The sequence below is a fragment of the Macaca nemestrina genome, chromosome 1 (assembly GCF_043159975.1).
Source record: "Macaca nemestrina isolate mMacNem1 chromosome 1, mMacNem.hap1, whole genome shotgun sequence".
NCBI classification, from domain to species: domain Eukaryota; kingdom Metazoa; phylum Chordata; class Mammalia; order Primates; family Cercopithecidae; genus Macaca; species Macaca nemestrina.
In genome coordinates this window covers 217,307,166-217,327,974 of record NC_092125.1, presented here as the reverse complement: position 1 = coordinate 217,327,974, position 20,809 = coordinate 217,307,166, and the positions used below count along the sequence as shown (strand labels likewise).

Genomic DNA, 20,809 nt, shown 5'->3' with positions numbered 1-20,809 from the left:
ATCCTAGGCTCTGATTCCCCTTGCTAGAACTTTTCCCAGAATCCTGGCTCTGTATAACCAGGGACATGTCTCCCTCTCTACCATGACCCTAACACTGCAGCAGTCTCCTCCCTCCACCAGCTGCCCAAGCACCCCCACTTCTGGGCTCGGCTTCACCGCAGAGCTCTCGGCCACCTCCTTCGGGGTCATGACACCCTCAGACACTTTCTCAGGGCTCTGGCTGCACCCTGCGGCGCTCAGACTCCTCCCCCTGACCCTGGCCCCTGACCCGCCCCCACCCCCGCTCCCGCCCCAACCCGGAGGGCGCGAGCCCCGCCCCCCTCCCGCCCCCGGGCCTCTGGCTGCGCCCAGAACCCTCAAGCCCCTTCCTACCTGGACCTGCGGCTGGCACTTGTGCAGGGCGGAGTGGATCGGGGCGAGCTTGGAGGAGTCTGAGCAGGCCGGGGAGAGGGGCCTCGGCGGGGCGAACGACCTGGCTAGGAGCGCCGCGGTGGGGACGGGGTCCACTGGCCCGAGAGCCTCCCCCGCAGGCTCTCGGCTCGGAGACACTTGGAGACGCTCAGCTGGACGCCGCTCTCAACATAGCACAGGATGGCCTGAGGGTATGGGAGGGAGGCAGAAGGAGGCCACAGAGTTAGGAACCGCGGGGTTAGCTGGTAAAGCTGCCCAGGCGAGGCTGGGGGCTGCCTCATTCCAAATGCTCCCTCCTACAACAAGCCTTCCTGATTTCACCTCCTCCACTAGCTCAGTCCTCAGCTCGCCGCTGAGGCCTCCGATTTATTGCGAAGACATCATTTGGCGTTGCTCACAGGTGGGCTCCGGAAGGGCCGTGCCTCCCCTCTGACACTGGGGGTTCCCCAGGGCAGGGGCCGGGTGAGCTAGCAGGGGTGCTGAGCAGCTACAGCCTGGGCTCCAGGCCCCCACCCATTTGCAGTTCAGTCCCAGGCCACCAAAAGGCGTGGCGGGGGAGCCCAGGACTGCCTGGCAGGGCCCTATCTTACCTGCTCTCTGGGCTCACACCTGTGCCAGGTCCCTTAGGGTCTGCTGTAGCCCCTCTCCGTCCTCTGTCTCCAGGGCCGCCTGCTCCTGTAGCCGCAGGGATTCCTGGAGTGCGGTTAGGGAGACAAAGGTGGTCCAGGTTCTGTCTTATCTGAAACCTCCCTTTCCCTTCCCTCCCTGGCTCACCACTGACCAGGTGGCCTCTGAAGCCATGTCCATAGGCCAGCCACCTGGCCCGAGGGGCAGCAGGCCCGAGGCCCTCACTGAACAGACCAAGCCCAGAGAGAGCTGTGTCCTGCCCCATGTCACACAGACAATTGGAGGAGAGCCGAACCTAGAACCCAGGCCAGGCCCCACACAGAGGGGTGACCAAACCAGGCTGTACCCTGGGGTAGTGAGTGTCCCACTGGTGGGGGAGGGGGAGCAGCTGGGTTGCCAGAGGCAGCATCTGGACCTGGAGAGCGCAAATGGGAGTTCAAGTCCCGACTCTCCCGCTTACTGGCTCTGAGACTGGACAAGCATTTCCCCTCTTGGGCCTCAGTTTCCCCATCTGTGTCATGAGGATTATGCTACAGGGCTGCTGGGGGGAAGAAATGGGATGGAGGAGGTGAGTGTGCTTACCACGAAGACTGCACACCTGTGAGACCTGAACCTGAGTGTGAGTGGGACGCTGGGGGTGGCCCAGGCGGCCCAGGCGGCCCAGGCAGCCCAGCCCTAAGCCTGTGTCCATGGATCTGGCCGGTACCCCATCCCACCCTACCACATCTCAGGGGCAGCTACAGCTCACCAGGGCCTCAAGCTTCTCGGTGAGGTCCTTGTTGACCTGATCCTTCTCCAGATTCTGCTTCTGAAGACGCTCCACTGCCAGGCCCAGCTCTGTCACTCTGGAGTTGGGGGAGCAACAGAGGTGAATAGGGGACCACCACTGCCTCTCAAATCCACTAGCTCTGTGTCCACCATGCTTCTTCAAACCCGAGGCAGGGACCCTAACATCCACCTCCCTGGCTGTGTGACCTTAGGCAAGTCCTGGCTCCTCTCCAGACCTCACGCTTCTCATCTGTGAAACGGGAATGAGGTTCCCACCAGCTTTATCTCATGGGAAAGCACTTGAGGACGTGTCCAGGTGGCAGAAGTAAGGGGCACAAGTTTTTTTGTTTTATTTTTTTCAGAAGGAGTTTTGCTCTGTCATCCAGGCTGGAATACAGTGATGTGATCTTCACTCACTGCAACCTCCACATCCTGGGTTCAAGTGATTCTCCTGTCTCAGCCTCCCTCATAGCTGGGATTATAAACACGCACCACCACACCTGGCTAGTTTTTGTATTTTAGTAGAGACAGGCTTTCGCCTGTTGGGCAGGCTGGTCTTGAGCTCCTGACCTCAGGTAATCCCCCTACCTTGGCCTCCCAAAGTGCTGGAATTACAGGTGTGAGCCACCACACCCGGCCACAGGTTCTGTCATCAGAGGCTAAGCTGTTTATGATATACACCGGGCAAGTGCCTTCGTAACCTCAGTGGGGTGCCTGGGAAGACTGGCTGAGCTCACAGAGGAAGGCCCTGTGCCTAGTGAACAGATGCTCCCTTCTCCCCAACCCTCCAGTTTCACCTTCTGCAGGGACGCCTGCCTTATGCAGCACCCACCAGGTACCCACGTGGCACTGAGGTCAGCCTCATCCAGGTCGCTTTGCATCTGCTGCTGGGCCAGGTCCTTCTCGTGGAGCATCTTGTCCTGCAGCTGCTCCTCTAGCTGGGCCTGCTTCTCCAGGGCTGCCTCGGTCCGGCTCTCTGCCAGCTGCAGGTCCGTGATCAGTCCCAGGCCTGCCTCCTGGACAGCTCATGATGTCTGGGCCAGCTCCCCTCCCAGCTGCAGCAGGTCCCTTGGGGAGAGAGCACAGGCTGGCGATGGGATGGGGCTCACTCCCAAATACAAATTAAAACTATGCTGGGGCCAGGCGTGGTGGCTCACACCTGTAATCTCAGCACTTTAGGAGGCTGAGGCAGGCAGATCACCTGATGTCAGGAGTTCAAGACCAGCCTGGCCATCATGGTGAAACCTCGTCTCTACTAAAAATACAAAAAATTAGCCAGGCATGGTGGCACACTCCTGTAGTCCCAGCTACTTGGGAGGCTGAGGCAGGAGAATTGCTTGAACCCAGGACATGGAGACTGCAGTAAGCCGAGATCATGACGCTGCATTCCAGCCTGGGCGACACAGCGAGACTGCGTCTCAAAAAATAAATAAATAAAATAAAAATAAAAATAAAACTATACTAGGCTGGGTGCAGTGGCATGCACCTGCAGTTTCAGCTATGTGGGAAGCTGAGGCAGGATTGCTTGAGCCCAGGAGTTTGAGGCCAGCATGGGAAACATAGTGAGACTCCATCTCAAAAACAAAAGAGAAAGAAAAAAAAAAACACACACACACACAAACTCTACACTGGGATGCCATTTGTCCACTATCAGACTAGGGGGAAAAACAAGGGTCACATAATACACAGGGAGGGGCTTTGGGGTAACAGGCGCTCCCCTACACAGCTGGTGGGAAGGTGAGTACAACCACAATGGAGAGCACTGGGGGAAAGCTCCGAGAACTATGCATGCATAGGACCTTCCCACCAGCTCCTCCTCTAAGAACGTATCCAAAGATATACTCCAGCACAGAGAAGATGGCTTGTGCACAAGGGGGTTCACTGCAGCATTGCTCGTGTAAAAAATCCTGGTGACAACCTGAATGTCTATCAAAAGGGGACTAAGTACGTGATGGTACAGCTATTCAGTGGAACACTCTGTGGTTAAGAAAACCAGTGGAGAAGTTCTTACTGGTCTGACACAGAGTCACCTCCCAATTATAACTAATATGTGAGGAAAGCATCTTCGAGAACTGTGAAGATGAAATTTTACCAGGCATATATACAAAAAAGTGTGCATGTGTCTGTGTGTGTGTGTGTGTGTGATCTGCTTTATTTGATTATGTAAGATAACCCTGGAAGTTCACTTAAGAAACTGATAGGCCAGGAGCGGTGGCTCACGCCTGTAATCCCAGCACTTTGGGAGGCCAAGGCGGGAGGATCACCTGAGGTCAGGAGTTCGAGACCAGCCTGGCCAACATGACGAAACCCCGCCTCTACTAAAAATACAAAAATTAGCTGGGTGTGGTAGCTCATGCCTGTAATCCCAGCTACTTGGGAGGTGGAGGTGGTAGAATTGCCTGAACCGGGGAGGCAGAGGGTTGCAGTGAGCCAAGATCATGCCACTGCACTCCAGCCTGGGAGACAGAGGGAGACTGCATTTTGAAAAAAAAAGAAGAAACTGATAATGCTTCTCATAGTAACTTGGTGGCCGAAAAAAGAAAAAAAATTGTACATATAAAAAGAAAAAGAAGCTGATAATGCTGCTTGCCTACAAGGAGGGAAGGGGAATATCTAGGGTCAGAGGTGAAAGGGAGCCGTTTTACTGTGTACCCTTTTGAAATGTGAACCTTGTGAACATGTGACTTAATCAAAAGTAAAATACAAAAATTTTCAAGGCTACTTAAAAATTTTGTTTTTGTTTTTTTGAGACAGAGTCTCACTCTGTTGCCCAGGCTGGAGTACAGTGCTACAGTCTCGGCTCACTGCAACCTCCACCTCCCTGGTTCAAGCGATTCTCCTGCCTCAGCCTCCCGAGTACCTGGAATTACAGACGTACGTCACCACACCCAGCTAATTTTTGTATTTTTTAGTAGAGACGGGGTTTCACCATGTTGGCCAAGTTGGTCTTGAACTCCTGACCTCAGATGATCTACCTGCCTCAGCCTCCCAAAGGCTGGAATTACAGGCATGAGCCACCGAGCCTGGCCTTAAAAATGTATTTTTGCAGGCCCATTTCTGTAATTCCAGCACTTTAGGAGGCCAAGGCAGGTGGATTGCTTGAGTCCAGGAGTTTGAGACCAGCCTGGGCAACACAGCAAGACCCTGTCTCTAAAAAAAAAAAAAAAAAAAAAAAAAAATTAGCTGGACATAGTGGTGCACACTTATAGTCCCAGCTACTTGGGAGGCTGAAGTGGGAGGATCACTTCACCCTGGGAGGTCAAGCCTAACGTGAGTTGTGATTGTGCCACTGCACTTCAGCCTGGGCAACAGAGAGACACTGTCTCAAAAAAAAAAAATGTATTTTAAGTCCATAATACAGGTTAAATCCTTTCCTTTCCTGAATGAACTGTACCCCTGGTTATCCAATACTAAGGAGGGACACTGCCTCATTCCAGAATTCTAATTAATATAAAAGGAGTGACTAAATGAGAAGCTCACAGTTTTGCAGCCTCTGATGAGTGGGTTGGATCTTGAAAAGAGAGACAATAGGCATAGGGACATCCCGATGGAAGAATACATTCTACTTATGGAGTCTTGATTAATTAATTAATTAATATAAAATAAAAGCAAGCAGAAGAACCTGAATCTGACCTAGCTTTAGATCCAACATCAAATTTATAGGAAATACATGGGATAAAGAAACATGTTAATTGACACCATAAGGATGCAACCAACAAAATCCAGGCCATGAGAATCTCCAAGGACAATTGGCCCAGTTTCCTGAAGAAATAAGTTAAAAGGAACTTAAAACACAAAGCAGGTGCCGGGCACAGTGGTTCGGGCCTGTAATCCCAGCTCTTTGGCAGACCAAGATAGGTGGATCATCTGAGGTCAAGACAAGCCTGGCCAACATGGTGAAGTCCCCATCTCTACTGAAAATACAAAAGTTGGCCGGGCGCGGTGGCTCAAGCCTGTAATCCCAGCACTTTGGGAGGCCAAGATGGGCGGATCATGAGGTCACGAGATCGAGACCGTCCTGGCTAACCTGGTGAAACCCCGTCTCTACTAAAAAATACAAAAAACTAGCAGGGCGAGGTGGCGGGCGCCTGTAGTCCCAGCTACTCGAGAGGCTGAGGCAGGAGAACGGTGTAAACCCAGGAGGTGGAGCTTGCAGTGAGCTGAGATCCGGCCACTGCACTCCAGCCTGGGCAACAGAGTGAGACTCAGTCTCAAAAAAAAAAAAAAAAGAAAAGACAAAGCCACCAGTCACACTTTGTGAATGTCTATGGATCTGGATTCAAACAAATTGTAAAGAAAAAACTAAAGTAAGACTATCTGTGACTTTTTTTTTCCTGTTCTTGAGACAGTTTCACTCTGTCACCCAGGCTGGAGTGCAGTGGTGTGATCTCGGCTCACTGAAGCCTCTGCCTCCTGGGTTCAAGCGAGTCTGGTGCCTCAGCCTCCTCAGTAGCTGGGATTACAGGCGTGTGTCACCACACCTGGATAATTTTTTTATTTTTAGTAGAGGTGTGGGTTCACCATGTTGGCCAGGCTGGTCTCTAACTCCTGACCTCAGGTGATCTGCCCGCCTCGGCCTCCCAAACTACTGGGATTACAGGCCTGAGCCACTGCACCTGGCCTATCTGTGACATTTATGAGACATATGGAAAATCTAGACACTGGCTATTTGATGATATTAAGAAAAGATTATTAAACCAGGTGTGGTTGCTCACGCCTATAATACCAGCACTTTGGAAGGCCAAGGAAAGAGGATCACTTAGGCTCAGGAGTTCAAGACCAGCCTGGGCAACAAAGTGACACCTCGACTCTACAAGAAATAAAAAAATCAGCAAGCCTGGTGGCATGCACCTGTGTTCCGAATCGCACAGGACCTGAGGTAGGAGGACTGCTTGAGACCAGGAGGCCAAGGCTGTAGTGAGCCATAAAGAAAAGAAAAAATAAAGAAAAGATTACTAACTAAAAGGTTTTTAATGCACTAAATGAAACAGCTTGGCCCCCTGCCTTCGGGCTGTCTCTACAGCCTCCTGACACTGCTGTTGAGCTGACTGCTCACACCGATCAGATGCCCCTGTTCAAAGATCAAGCAGGCCGAAGCTCCCCCGCTGAGGCAGGCTCTCCTTTCCCTGTACCAGCCCTTCGTTCAACCCCCCTGGCTGCCATGGGCTCGCACCTCCCTGCCTTTGCTCATGCCTTGCTTCTGCTTGGAGTGCCTGCTGCTCTGCTTCAACCCTACCCATTCCTTGAGGCTCTGAGCAAATTCCATCTCCACAAAGCGGTTTTTCTGACCTCCCCATCCCTCCCATCCTTCTGAGCCTCCAGGACATTCCCTCTGTCCCATGTACATATCACTGACCACTCGCTTCCTTAGTCTAGAATTTTGGGGATCTACGTCTCTTCATCACTAGAGGCTGTGAGGTCCTTGGTAGCAAAGCTGAATATTCTAGTGGATTAAAATCAGGAATTTTGGCCTGGTGCAGTGGCTCATGCCTATAATCCCAGCACTTTGGGAGGCTGAGGCTGGCAGATTGCCTGAGCTCAGGATTGCCTGAGCCCCTGAGTCTGGAGGAACACAGTCCAAGGCTGTTCAGGAGAGTTGGAAGTAGGGGGTTTCTCCTGGACTGCCGCTGCAGGCCTGCCAAGTGTCTGCACCAAGCCCACTGAGGTCATTGGTGAGCGATGTCCGCATCTGTGTGTGGTGGCGCTGGCCTGGGGCAGCCACACATGCTGTGCACTGATGTTGGTGGCCCTCACTAGGTGCGAACAGGGTGTTATTTTGTCATTTGTCTCCAGGCAGGACCCTGTGTGTGTTTGTGTGTGAGTGCTGAGTTCATGTCGACGGTTTGGTGCCTCTGAGCCTTCCCGTGAACGGGTAAGGTGGCATCTGGCTGAAGGTCTATGTTGTGGTGCAGGTGTTGGGTCTGGCTGTGTGTATCAGGGCATATGTCTGTGTTGTCGGCGAGGCAAGTGTACAACCGCACGTGCGTGGGTCTGGGGAGTGTGCCTGGGCTCCCTTGTATGTGTGATACACACTTTGTGCATCTGGGTATGCCTTTGTGGGCTGATTGGTGGCTATGTTGAACTGTATGCTTTCTCTGTCCGTGTGCAACCATGAGGTGGGAGACAGCATGCTGTGTCATCTGCATGTGGGTGTTACGGGTCCGCGGTGGTGGGGTGACTGTTCTGTGCCTGTGTGGGGTTGTGCAGCATCTGGCTGTGGCTGTGGGTTACGATGTGCATATTCTGTGAATTGGAGTGTTTCTGTCCCTAAGAAGCAAGTGTAGGCGCAGCCCGGTTTTAGGGTCTCACTATGTTGTTTGTGGCATGTTTTGTGCATCTGTGTGTCTCTGTGTGGGGCCCAGTGTGGCCTGTGTCGTGTCCACACTGCATATCTGTGTGAAGCAAGTGCTGTTTGCCTCTGGGACACAGAGGGGTTCAGGCTGTTGCCGGGTTCTCCTCCCGCCAAAGCCAGGACCCTGTAGGCCACACCTCACCCCTTTCCACAAACTTCACCCCGCACAAAACAGCCTTTCAATTTTACTTGTAATTCAAAAGGGAAGGAGGCTGCCACTAAGCCAGAGATGAAAGAAGTTGACTGTCTCCCCTAGCAACCGCTGCCCTCGGACCACCGTTCAATTTAGTCTTTCCAGGTTGCTATGCACACAAGGGAGCCCAGGGGGTCTGTCCTCTGGAGCCAAGGGAGGCGTGGCCACTCCCTCCTTTCCATTCCCAGCTGCGCCTACACCTGCTTCTCAGGGACAGCAAGGAGGAGGGACCCCCATGGGGGCCCTGAGATCCTCTCTCTTGGCTGGGAGGTGGCCTCTGGGAGTGCCTCAGTTTCCCTGCAGGACATGCAGTCAACAGGATAAAGACCTGACCCTCCCTCCACTCCCCATGCCGGGGGTGCTGCAGGGTTGGAAAGATCAGAAAAATCTCGCTGACTGCCCCCCAACCCAGCCCACCCTGCCAGTGAGGGCCGCAGGGGCAGGCACTTGCCACCTGTGGCCATGGAGACAAGGGGATGGCAGGGAAAGAGAATGTTGCCCAACTGCAGAGCCCTGGACCAAGGGTCTCATCCCAGCACCACCACTGACCTTGGGCCTATCATGCTCCCTCTCCAGGACTTACTTTCCCTATCTGTGATAAGGTGATCTCCAGGCTCTGAAGTTCTCTGGGACCCACCCTCCAGGAAAGGCCTTTGCAGTCATTCCTATTCCAGGAATAGTCATTCCTATTCCACCTCTGCCTCCAGGTGGGGCCTCATTCAAACCATGGTGGATAGAGGACAACTGAATCAGCGGGCGCCCTCTGCGTGCCATTTGGGGCCCCCCTAGCCACAGGAGGGAGCCTTCCACACTAACCCAGACCCCCTGTGCTGCAGTCCCAGCCCCAGCTGCTGTGTCCCAGCAGAGGAGGAACCTGTCACCTCCCACCTCTTCCCTTCCCTGCCAACTGGGGGCAGGGCCAGCTTCAGAAGGTGGCATTTAAGAGGCAGGCCCTGGGGGTGTGGCACTGTGCCATGCATGGGCCAAAAGGAAAGAGAGGGCTTTCACCACTGACAATGCAAGACTGGGGCCAGCATGCCCTACATACCCGCTGCAGACCCTGGGAAAACTAGCTCTCCACTGTCCTGATGCTAGGGGCCACTGCGGGCTGCCTACCCACCTCCCTCACAAGTCCCAACTCGTCGGGGGTTTGTCCCGCCAGGCAAATCCCAGGACACGGACACGCCCCACAGTCACACACAGGAACACACACCCTCCTCCCAGTGCGGGCTCCAGCCTGGACAAGCCCAGCTCAGGGGTCCCACACCAACCCCAGCTCTGCCACTACCACACAGGGGACCCTGGGCCAGCCGCTGCCTCTCTGGGTCCCTTCCAACTTTGCGGGGGCCAGCTGTGCCCTGAAATCCTTAGCCCAGAGTCTCTTCCCGTACGTAGGAAACAAAACTTCAGAACTTTGTTTCTAGACTGGGTTAGTCTAGAAACCAAACAGAGCCCCAGGGCTGCGAGCTGGAAGACCTGGTGTCTAGCCTTAACTGGCTGTGTGCCCCCAGCATGGTGCTTCCCCTCCCTGAGCTTCAGTTTTCTCCTTTGTTAAATGGGCATCATAATGGTCCCGAACTTGGTGTATTAAATGTGAAACACTCAGCACGTGCCTGGCACATACTAGGCACTCAATAAACAGTAGCTGCTATTAATATGTTATTGCCACCTGCATGCCTCCCATCTGCACACATACACTCGGTCCTATTTGTAACTCCCTTACCAATCTTCAGCCACCACCAACTTTCCAGGGTCACCTCCCGGCCACCTGGAGGCCCAAAGCAGACAGTGCATCAATAGCATCACGCACCCCTGGCACCGGCTCACACCCAGCTCCCGCCCCAGGCCGTGGGACCCCCACAAGCCTGCAGCAGGGGTGATGTGAAACCTGCCTGGACATGAAGACAGGCCTGCTTCTCCTTCCTTCCCTGCCTGGAACCCATTCCAATAGGCAGTGGCGGCAGGTCTTGTGGCTGCCCCAGATGTCCTGCAGAACACCGCGGGTGGCCACACCAGACTCCAGCCAGCATCCAGCCACCACCTCAGCCCCAAGGCCCGTGGCAACGGTAGCACAGGGAGATGCCCAGAAACTCAAGGGGCAGGAATCTCTAGGGATCTCGTTCTCTGTGTCCCGAACCCCTAACAGGCCTGGGACAGATGGGAACAAAATGCCCCTATGCCAGGCACTTTATTCTATTATTTCCTATTATTCAAACAACTCCACGTCCCATTACAATCCCCACTACAGAAAACAGGCTTGAAGAATGTAGCGATTTGTTCAACGCCACTCAACGTGGCAGAGCCTCAATCCAAGCTCAGGCCAACCTGACACCAGGGCCCATCTTTTGCCCCGTGTGTGGACCTGGTCTAGATGCCTCCATGCCCTCAAACCGGGGGAGCCCTGGCCTAGCCCACCACCTGGGCGGCACCCACCCTCTCGCTGACCACGTTGTACTTAATGTCGAGCTCATCGCGCTCGGCACGGCTCTGGGCCAGCAGGTCCTCCACGCGGGACAGCTCCTGCTGCAGCAGCTGGTTCTCCTCCTGCAGTGACAGCAGCGATGCCATCTCTATCGCCGGCAGCGGGACTGGCAAGGGACAGTGGGTACATCATTGGCTTCTGGGTCCAGTGGGACATCCTCCCCCCACGGGGAGGGCAAGAAAACCATCCAGGCCCCTGAGATGAGCCCAGGTGGGAATGGCTGCAGGATTAGGCCTGCAAACAGAGCTGAGAACAGGGAGGAAGGCAAGGAGGGGATACAAAGCTGGACATAAAGTGAACACAGCTCCAGCTAAAGTGTGTCCCAGCAGGTTTTGGAGGTACAGGAGAGAGGCTCAGTCTAGGAGCCAGGAGACCCCTGAGTTCTTGCTCCCTCCTTTTCCAATTACAGTTCTTCCCCGGGGCCTCAGTTTTACTTATCTGTAAAATGGGTGGGGCGGGCGAGCACTCACGCCTGTAATCTCAGCACTTTGGGAGGCAAGATGGGAAGATTACCTGAAGTCAGGAATTTGAGAGTAGCCTGGCCAACATCGCGAAGCCCTGTCTCTACTAAAAATACAAAAATTAGCCCGGCATGGTGGTATATGCCTGTAGTCCCAGCTACTTGGGAGGCTGAGACAGGAGAATCACTTGAACCCGGAAGGTAGAGGTTGCAGTGAGCTGAGATTGTGCCACTGCACTCCAGCCTGGGCAACACAGAGAGATTCTGCCTCAAAAAAACAAAACAAACAAGCAAACAAAACATAGAATAGTAACCAGATCCTCCCAGAAAAGCATCAAAGCCTCATTCAGGGGAAGGGCTTCAAGGAAGTTTAAATGTTAGGGCTCAGGATAGCGTGGGTCAGGTTGTGAGGAGGAGGAGAAAGAGAGAAGAGGGAAAGAAAGGCCAGCGGGAGAAGCGGGGTTGTCCACCTCCTGTGGGTTTCCCTTCTACCCCGGGAGAACTGGACATAGGACCAGGTGCTAGGGTGAAGGCACTCCCTGTCTGGAGCTCCAGGGCGCCAACAACCCTGGTGCTCCCAAGGAGGGGGCCCGTCTGTAGCTTGTCAGTTGAACAGAGACAATGGTTAGAACACCAAAACTCCATCACGGAGGGCTGCCAGCACACCAGCTGCAACTGACTGTGCCCTTCCCAGACCCTCAAGCCACATAACGATACAGTGTGTGCCACCGGCTGAGAGGAGCAGGGACCATCCACATTCCTGCCCACGTGGGAAATGCATGGACAGCGCCATCCACTCAGACTTCTGCAAAACCCTGGTCTGAGCTGAGCTGCCCTTTCCCTATATCTTGGGTTCAGCCAGCTCCACACCTTCCCCAGGTGGGAATATGGGATTTGGCGTTCACATCTTTGCAGCAGGCTACAGGCAAGCACGGAGGGGATGCTCAGCCCTTCCTTCTAGTTGCACCACATGTGGAATAAGTCTGGGCAAATTCATCCCTGAGCCTCCGTTTCCTCATCTGTAAAATGGCTTCTTCTGTCATAAGGTTGTGCCTGCCCCACAGCAAGTTACAGTCATGATCATCATGGTGACTGCTCAGGAAAGGGACATGCGAAGAGGTAAAATGTAGGTGGTGTCTGTGGAGGGGAGTGGATGGGGGTGGCACCTGGGCTGTCAGGCCGGGAGAGGTTGCGGGTGACAATCTCCCTGATGCGGGCAGGCAGGCTGGTGGTCTGAGCGTCCTGGGCCAGGTCCCGCGTGCCCAAGCCCTTCTCCTGGCACAGGACGCTGCTCTCCAGTGTCTGTGGGAAAAGCGAGAGGGTCTTCAGGGGGACCTGGGACCCGGGGCTCCCTGGCCTTGGGGGGAGAGCCGCAAAGTCCTACTGCCCAAGATATGGGTCCCCAGGAGCCCACTCAAGATGGAGTGAAGCCTGGGAATTAGAATCCAAAAAATCCCCGTGGGAGGAGCCTCTTGTGCGCTCCCCGCCCCTGGAAGAAGTCCACCCAGGGCCAGAGATGCGAACCAAACCCCAGGAGCAACTCCCAAACCCCACTGAGGCAGTCCAGTGTTGGGGGCTCCAATCCGGCTCCGACCCTAGATGGATGAGGATCCGGCTATGCCAGAGGTCCTCCGAATCCTAAAATCTGGAAGTAGGGACCCCCTTCTCCCAATGCAGGGCACTGGGATGAGGGAGCGACAGCAGGTGCACCCTGTGTGTACCTCTGCCCCCCGTCTTGCCAGGAACTGCAAGTGCGGGCCCTTTATACCTCACCACCACCACACCCCTCCCACCCCTTGACCCCCAAGACGTACACACCTCTCACCACTCCTGCTAAGTCCACACTACCCCGCCCCAGACAGGGTGGGCACAGCCCCCAAGACCCACCTGGATAACCGTCTCTAGTGTCAGCTCGACCTCCTGTGCCCCCGCCAGCCCCAAGCTCATGGGGGGGAGGCTGTGGGCACTCCTCCAGCCCCCTTCCCCAGGACCCCAAGACTAGCTCAGTCAGCACGCGCCACAGCCAGGCTGCTGTGCTGAGCACCAGGCAGATTAAGCTTAAATCCCGGGGCGCCCCCATGTGACCACCGGGGTGGGAGGAGCGGGATGGGGGCTGAGGGGGGAGGGGATGGGAAAGGACAGGAGAGGAGGGAAGCAGAGGCGGGGAGCCGAAGGAAGAGGAAGGATAAAGAGAGGGGAGGAGAAGGGAGAGAAAGGAAGGGAGGAGAGACAAGAGGAAATGGGGGGAGGAAAAGAGGGGAGGCACCTGGAGGTCAGGACCTCACACACTCTCCACCCTCCACAGGTTGCTGGGTCCTAGAGCCCTCCAAGTCCAGGGGGTGGAGTCATGCGGTGGGAAAGGCCAGAGCCCTAAGTCTTCCGGATGATCTTTGCTGGCCCAGAACTGGGGTCATATGGTTAGCTAAGAATGCAAGGATTTACAGCATGCTGGGAGCACGCTTTCCCACAACAGGTGTAGGGCAAAGAATGCAGGCTGTGAGGTAACCCAGAGCAGGTTAGGCACTTAGCTGGGCATGAGCGGTCCAGCCTGGACTGATGAGCATTTATGCAACACCTGCGGCATTCCTAGGTCTGACCTAGACACAGTGGCACAGCCCCCACCTACAAATGCCCCAGCCTTGCCCTGCGGGCACTTATTGGGAAGCTTCTGGCCCCTCCACACCCACCCCAGCCCCCACTAGCTGGGTGCACCAGGAACAGTGACTTTGCGTCTCTGAGCCTCAGTGTCCTCTTACGTAAGATGTGATAATATCGGCACTCACCACATGGAGCGGTCCGGGGATGAAACAGAATATCATGTGTGCATAACCAGCACATGACACGGTGCCGGGGGGTCACATGGCCAACACCCAAGAAATCCTCATTTCATTCATTTGAAAATCCAAAAGGCACAGTACCGGCCAGACATGGGCGCTCAGGCCTGTAATCTCAACATTTTGGAAGGTCAAGGTGGGCGGATCACCTAAGGTCAGGAGTTTGAGACCAGCCTTACCAATATGGTGAAACCCCATCTCTACCAAAAATATAAAAATTAGCCGGGCGTGGTGGCGCATGCCTGTAATCCCAGCTATTTGGGAGGCTGAGGCAGGAGAATCAATTGAACCCGGGAGGTGTAGGTTACAGTGACCCGAGATAGTGCCATTGCACTCCAGCCGGGGCAACAAGAGTGAAATTTGTCTCAGAAAAAAAAGAAAAGCACAGTCCCTATATCCCAGGGCCCTGAAACACAGAGGTCACCCACCACCTCCCATTGTTCTTTCCCTGGGGCAAGGAGGCTATGTGGTATAGTGGTTAGGCACACAGCTCTGGAGTCAGTATCAGGTCTGAGGTTGCATGTGAGACACAGCTCAGTCACTTGCAAGTATGGTGTTCAAGACAGTATGACCTTGAACAGGTTACCTCCCTGAGCCTCAGTTTTCTCATCTCTAAAAGGAAACTAGACCAGGCCGGACGTGGTGGCTGAAGCCTGTAATTCCAGCACTTTGGGAGGCTGAGGCGGGCAGATGATCACTTGAGGTCAGGAGTTCGAGACTAGCCCGGCCAACATAGTGAAACCCCATCTCTACTAAAAATACAAAAATTAGCCTGCAATGTCAGCACTTTGGGAGGCCAAGGTGGGCAGATCACGAGGTCAAGAGATTGAGACTATCCTGGCCAACATGGTGAAACCTTGTCTCTAATAAAAATATAAAAATTAGCTGGGCATGGTGGTGCATGCCTGTAGTCCCAGCTACTTGGGAGGCTGAGTCAGGAGAATCGCTTGAACCTGGAAGGCGGAGGTTGCAGTGAGCCGAAATCACGCCACTGCACTTCACCCTGGCGACACAGTAAGACTGTCTCAAAACAAATAAATAGATAAAAATTTAAAAATTGGCCAGGCGCAGTGGCTCACACCTGTAATCCCAGCACTTTGGGAGGCCAAGGCGAGTGGATCATGAGGTCAGGAAATCAAGACCATCCTGGCTAACACGGCAAAACCCCGTCTCTATTTAAAAAATACAAAAAAATTAGCCAGGTGTGGCGGCGGGCGCCTGTAGTCCCAGCTACTCGGGAGGCTGAGGCAGGAGAATGGCATGAACCCGGGAGGCTGAGCTTGCAGTGAGCCGAGATCGCACCACTGCACTCCAGCCTGGGCGACAGAACAAGATTCCATCTAAAAAAAAAAAAAATTGCCGGGTGCGGTGGCTCAAGCCTGTAATCCCAGCACTTTGGGAGGCCGAGACGGGTGGATCACGAGGTCAGGAGATCGAGACCATCCTGGCTAACACGGTGAAACCCCATCTCTACTAAAAAATAAAAAAAAAAAACTAGCCGGGCGAGGTGGCGGGCGCCTGTAGTCCCAGCTACTCAGGAGGCTGAGGCAGGAGAATGGCGTAAACCCGGGAGGTGGAGCTTGCAGTGAGCTGAGATCCGGCCACTGCACCCCAGCCTGGGCGACAGAGCAAGACTCCGTCTCAAAAAAAAAAAAAAATTAGCTGGGGCTTGGTGGCATGTGCATGTAATCCCAGCTAGTCAGGAGGCTGAGGCAGGGGAATCATTTGAACCCCGAAGGAGGAGGTGACAGTGAGCCAAGATTGTGCCACAGCACTCCAGCCTGGGTGACAGAGCAAGACTCTGCCTTGAAAAAATTAAATAAATAAATAAAATGAAATAAAATAAAATGAGACTAGACTGGGCATGGTGGTTCAGATCTGTAATCCCAGCACTTTGGGAGGCCAAGATGGGAGACGCGCTTGAGCCCAGGAGTTTGAGACCAGCCTGGGCAACATAGCGAGACTCTGTCCTACCAAAAACAACAAAAAAATGAGACTAATAGTAAGGACCTGCCACACCTGGCAGGTGGTGAGCTATTAGCCAGTGGTGGCCGCTGTTCCTTTCGTCATTAGCATCATGTGTCTGGGCTCCTGTCCTTAGAGTTGTAAGCCCTGAAGAAGGACAGGAATTGCTCAATTGAGGAGCTCCGCTTTTAAGACACAAGTCTGCTGAAGTTCCCAGCCGAATAAAGCTCCTTCCTTCTTTAACCCGGTGTCTGAGGAGTTTTGCCTGTGGCTCGTCCTGCTTCACTGCTATGCCTCAGCCCTCGGCCTCTGGGTGCCCTCTGCTCCATGCTGTGCCCCAAAGGGGGCATATTCACATTATCTCATTAAATCCTTACTTCAACCCATTTCCAGATGAGAAAACTGAGGCTCAGAGAGATTGGGCTCTCACCTACTCAAGGTGACATGCTTCAGGGAAGTGGTGAGCCCACAGCTCATTCCACTGTGACCAGCAGCCTCCCAGTAAGTGACTGAAGGGCAAGGCCGAAGCATTTGCACTTTGAGGCTCTACTACTGTATCGAGGTCAGACCCAGAATGCCACGGTGCTGTACAAATGCTCATCAGTCCAGGCTGGACCGCTCATGCCCAACTAAGATGGAAAACCAAGAAACAGGGCAGAAAAGATAAATGTTGCCAAGTTGCAATGGCAAGCAAGCCAGATTTGGGCAAAACTAAACCAGCCACTGGCTGGGTGCGGTGGCTCACGCCTGTAATCCCAACACTTTGGGAGGCTGAGGCAGGTGGATTGCTTGAGATCAGGAATTCTAGACCAGCCTGGCCAACGTGGTGAAACCCCATCTGTACTAAAAATACAGAAATTAGCTGGGCGTGGTGGTGGGTGCCTGCAGTACCAGCTACTCGGGAGGCTGAGGCACAAGAATCACTTGAAACCGGGAGGCAGAGGTTGCAATGAGCTGAGATAGCACCATTGAACTCCTGGGTGACAGAGAGAGACTCTGTCTCAAAAAAAAAAAAAACTAAACTAAACCGGCCAGCAGCAGAGAGCTGCCACTACAAACCACAGGGATGCCCACCCTTCTACCTCTAGGCAGCCTCCAAAAATCCCCACTACAGGCTGCACACCTGCCTATCAGAGCAGGGGGAAGCCACAAATACAAATACCCCTGGGCCAGCATGTCCAGCCCTGCACGCCCAGCTCAGCAGAGGGGGTCCCAGATGTCCTTGGGGGACTGAACTGAATTATTCTGTGCCCTATCCTGACCACGGCCCTAACAGTTGGGGGAAGGGGACAGGATATCAGCTCCTGGCACCAGGTGACACCTACCCTTGGCTCACCATCCCCAAAGTTCTCCCCCATAGTCCTGCTGGGTTCTGTGGGTTCCAGGAGGTCATATCTGAACCCCATGTATGTGTCCACTGCTTCCACCCAATTCTCCAAAAAAAAAAAATGACTGAATTCCTCTTAGAAATCTGGATGCTGGCCGGGCGCGGTGGCTCAAGCCTGTAATCCCAGCACTTTGGGAGGCCGAGACGGGCGGATCACGAGGTCAGGAGATCGAGACCATCCTGGCTAACCCGGTGAAACCCCGTCTCTACCAAAAAATACAAAAAACTAGCCGGGCGACCTGGTGGGCGCCTGTAGTCCCAGCTACTCGGGAGGCTGAGGCAGGAGAATGGCGTAAACCCGGGAGGCGGAGATTGCAGTGAGCCGAGATCCGGCCACTGCACTCCAGCCTGGGCGACAGAGCAAGACTCCGTCTCAAAAAATAAAAAAAATAAAAAAAATAAAAAAGAAAAGAAATCTGGATGCCAACAGCTTCAGCATCTGGCCACCTGGACTCCAATCTTGGCTCACAGACCCTGCGCCAGAGTCTTCACTTCCCTGAGCCTCAGTTTCCTCATCTGCAAAATGGGATAATAATGGTGCCTGTCTCTAGCATGAGCATAAATAAAATACCCCGTGCTAAGCTATATGCCTGGATATGGTGTGGCAGAAGCTGCAATGTGCTCACCACAAAGCATTTCCGATTCTCTTAGGAATATGGCTAAAAGCCATTTCCCAGACTCCTTTCCAGTCAGATACGGCCACGTGGTCAACTTCTGGTCCACAGAATTCAGACAGAAAGAAAGCATGCTACTTTAGGCTTGGCCCATAAAATTATTTCTCTCCTTCCTGCTCCATCAGCTAGAAGGAAATAGCTCCAAGGTCCTAGGGGATGCTGGAACCACAAGACAGAAGGGATCTGGGGCCCTGGGTCACCACATAGAAAGCCACCGGCCAAACGCCCAGCAGGACTTTGCATGAATGAGAAATAAACTTCCATTGTGCTAAGCCTCTGAGGATTCAGGGTTTCACTATCACATTAGCTAGTGTTACCTTAATTACTACCAGCAGTTAAACAGCGGGTAAGTGTTGGTTATTATTACTGTTATCATTACTGTCATGAGTATTATTGGCTCTTTCTAGTACCGAAGCTAGAACCCTGTGCCTTGTTCTAGATGCTGAGCCATTATTTGGTGACCAAATACAGAAGAGACACCCTTTGTACCTTCCCTCCCCACTACCACCCTCCAAACCTGCCTTTTGCCAGGGTTAGCGGCAGGAACTAGCCAAAAAGCTCCTCAGAGATTACTCATTTCAAACATAGCAGTACCTCTTATCCGCTTACCCCTTCTTTATCCTCCTGCTGCTGACTAGAAATTATGACAAAAATATTGAACCAACCACGAGCCATTCCCTGTGCCCAAAACATTACATCTGTCCCTTACCTGCTTTAACATTCCCGGCACCACTCTACTCACTTTACAGATGACAGCATGAAGTCTCAGCGAAGTTACATAATTGGCTCCAATGCACCCAGCCACAAAGAGCTCAAGTCACAGCCGCGACCTAAGTGTGCCTGATTCCAAAGGGTTTTTGGTTTTTTTGTTTGTTTTGTTTTGTTTTGGAGATGGAGTCTCGCTCTGTCACCCAGTCTGGAGTGCAGTGGCACGATCTCGGCTCACTGCAACCTCTGCCTCCTGGGCTCAAGCAATTCTCCTGCCTCAGCCTCCTGAGTAGCTGGGATTACAGGTATGCGCCACCGCACCAAGCTAATTTTTTTATTTTTAGTAGAGACAGGGTTTCACTATGTTTGCCAGGCTGGTCTCAAACTCCTGACCTCAAGTGATCTACCTGTCTCGGCCTCCCAAAGTGCTGGGATTGCAGGCATGAGCCACCACGCCCAGCCCAGAGTTTTAAATAATAACAGCAAGCTGGGTGATCCCAACACTTTGGGAGGCTGAGGTAGGAGGACTGCTTGAGCCCAGGAGTTTGAGACCAGCCCTGGCAACATAGTGAGACTCCATCTCTACCAAAAAATACAAAAAAACTGGCCTGGCATGGTGGCATATTTCTCCTGTAGTCCCAGTTTCTTGAGAGGCTGAGGCAGGAGGATTGCTTGAGCCTGGAAGGTTGAGGCTGCAATGAGCTACGGTTGTGTCACTGCACTCTAGCCCGGGTGAAAGAGCAAGACCCTGTCTCAAATAAACAAAAACAGTAACAGCAATGACTGCCATCCTGCAGCGCCTGCTGTGTGCCTGGCACCACCCCAGGACTCCGATGTGTATTACATAAGCCACTGCCTGGACTGCTCAGATGGCTCCCCAAGGGTCTCTCTGCTTCGCTGCTCATCCCCTCACCCCACTCAATTTCACACAGTAGAGGTCATACCCCTCCCCTGCCCAAAGCCCTCTACTAGCTCTTACCGCACCTAAAATGAAGTTCAAAGTCCTTCCATGGCTCACAGCGCCCACCAGATCTGACCCCACCCCATTTCTCCCACCTCATCTCCTTCTCTCTAGCCCTCGTTCATGGCCCTTTTTGTTTTGTTTTGTTTTGTTTTGTTTTTTGTTTTTTGTTTTGAGGCAGAGTCTTAATCTGTTGCCCAGACTGAGTGCAGTGGTGCACGATCACGGCTCACTGCAACCTCCGCCTCCTGGGTTCAAGCGATTCTTCTACCTCAGCCTCCTGAGTAGCTGGGATTACATGCATGCACCACCACGCCCAGCTAATTTTTGTATTTTTAGTAGAGATGAGGTTTCACCATATTGGCCAGGCTGGTCTTAAATTCCTGACCTCAAGTGACCCACCCACCATGGCCTCCCAAAGCACTGTGATTACAGGCGTGAGCCACCACACCCGGCTGCTCACGGCCTTTTTGATTCCTCAAACACCAGGCATGCTCCCACCGCAGGGCCTTTGCACTGCCATTTTCTCTGCCTGGGACGCTCTCCCCCCTTCCTTTGCACAACTCACTGCTGCTTGTCAGCCGGATTTTGGCTCAAAAATATCACCTTCTGAGGGAGCTACCCCTGACTCCCAGCTAAAGACGTCCCTCCAGTGGCTGTTCCGTGTTCTCCAACATGTATGTTGTCTGTCTCCTTTTTTTTTTTTTTTTCCTTTGAGACAGGGTCTTGCTCTGTTGTCCAGGCTGGAGTGCAGTGGCAAAATTATGGCTCACTGCAGCCTCGACCTCCTGCACTTAAGGGATCCTCCCACCTCAGCCTCCTGAGTAGCTGGGACCACAGGTGCGTGCCACCACGCCTGGCTAATTTTTTTTTTTTTTTTTGAGACGGAGTCTTGCTCTGTCGCCCAGGCTGGAGTGCAGTGGCCAGATCTCAGCTCACTGCAAGCTCCGCCTCCCGGGTTCACGCCATTCTCCTGCCTCAGCCTCC

General features: G+C 53.5%; 1 protein-coding gene across 1 annotated transcript; it reads right to left on the bottom strand.

Annotated features, from left to right (window-relative positions):
• Nucleotides 1-384: 384 nt before the first annotated feature.
• On the bottom strand, nt 385-3,095 carry LOC139355353 (rootletin-like). The gene is made up of 4 exons (XM_071099657.1): nt 2,650-3,095; nt 1,787-1,883; nt 1,002-1,104; nt 385-596 (listed from the first exon to the last, which is right to left on the bottom strand). Exons 1-3 carry the CDS (start codon nt 2,718-2,720, stop codon nt 1,015-1,017), a joined length of 258 nt encoding a protein of 85 aa, XP_070955758.1. The 5' UTR covers nt 2,721-3,095; the 3' UTR covers nt 385-596; nt 1,002-1,014.
• Between the last annotated feature and the right edge of the window lie 17,714 nt (nt 3,096-20,809).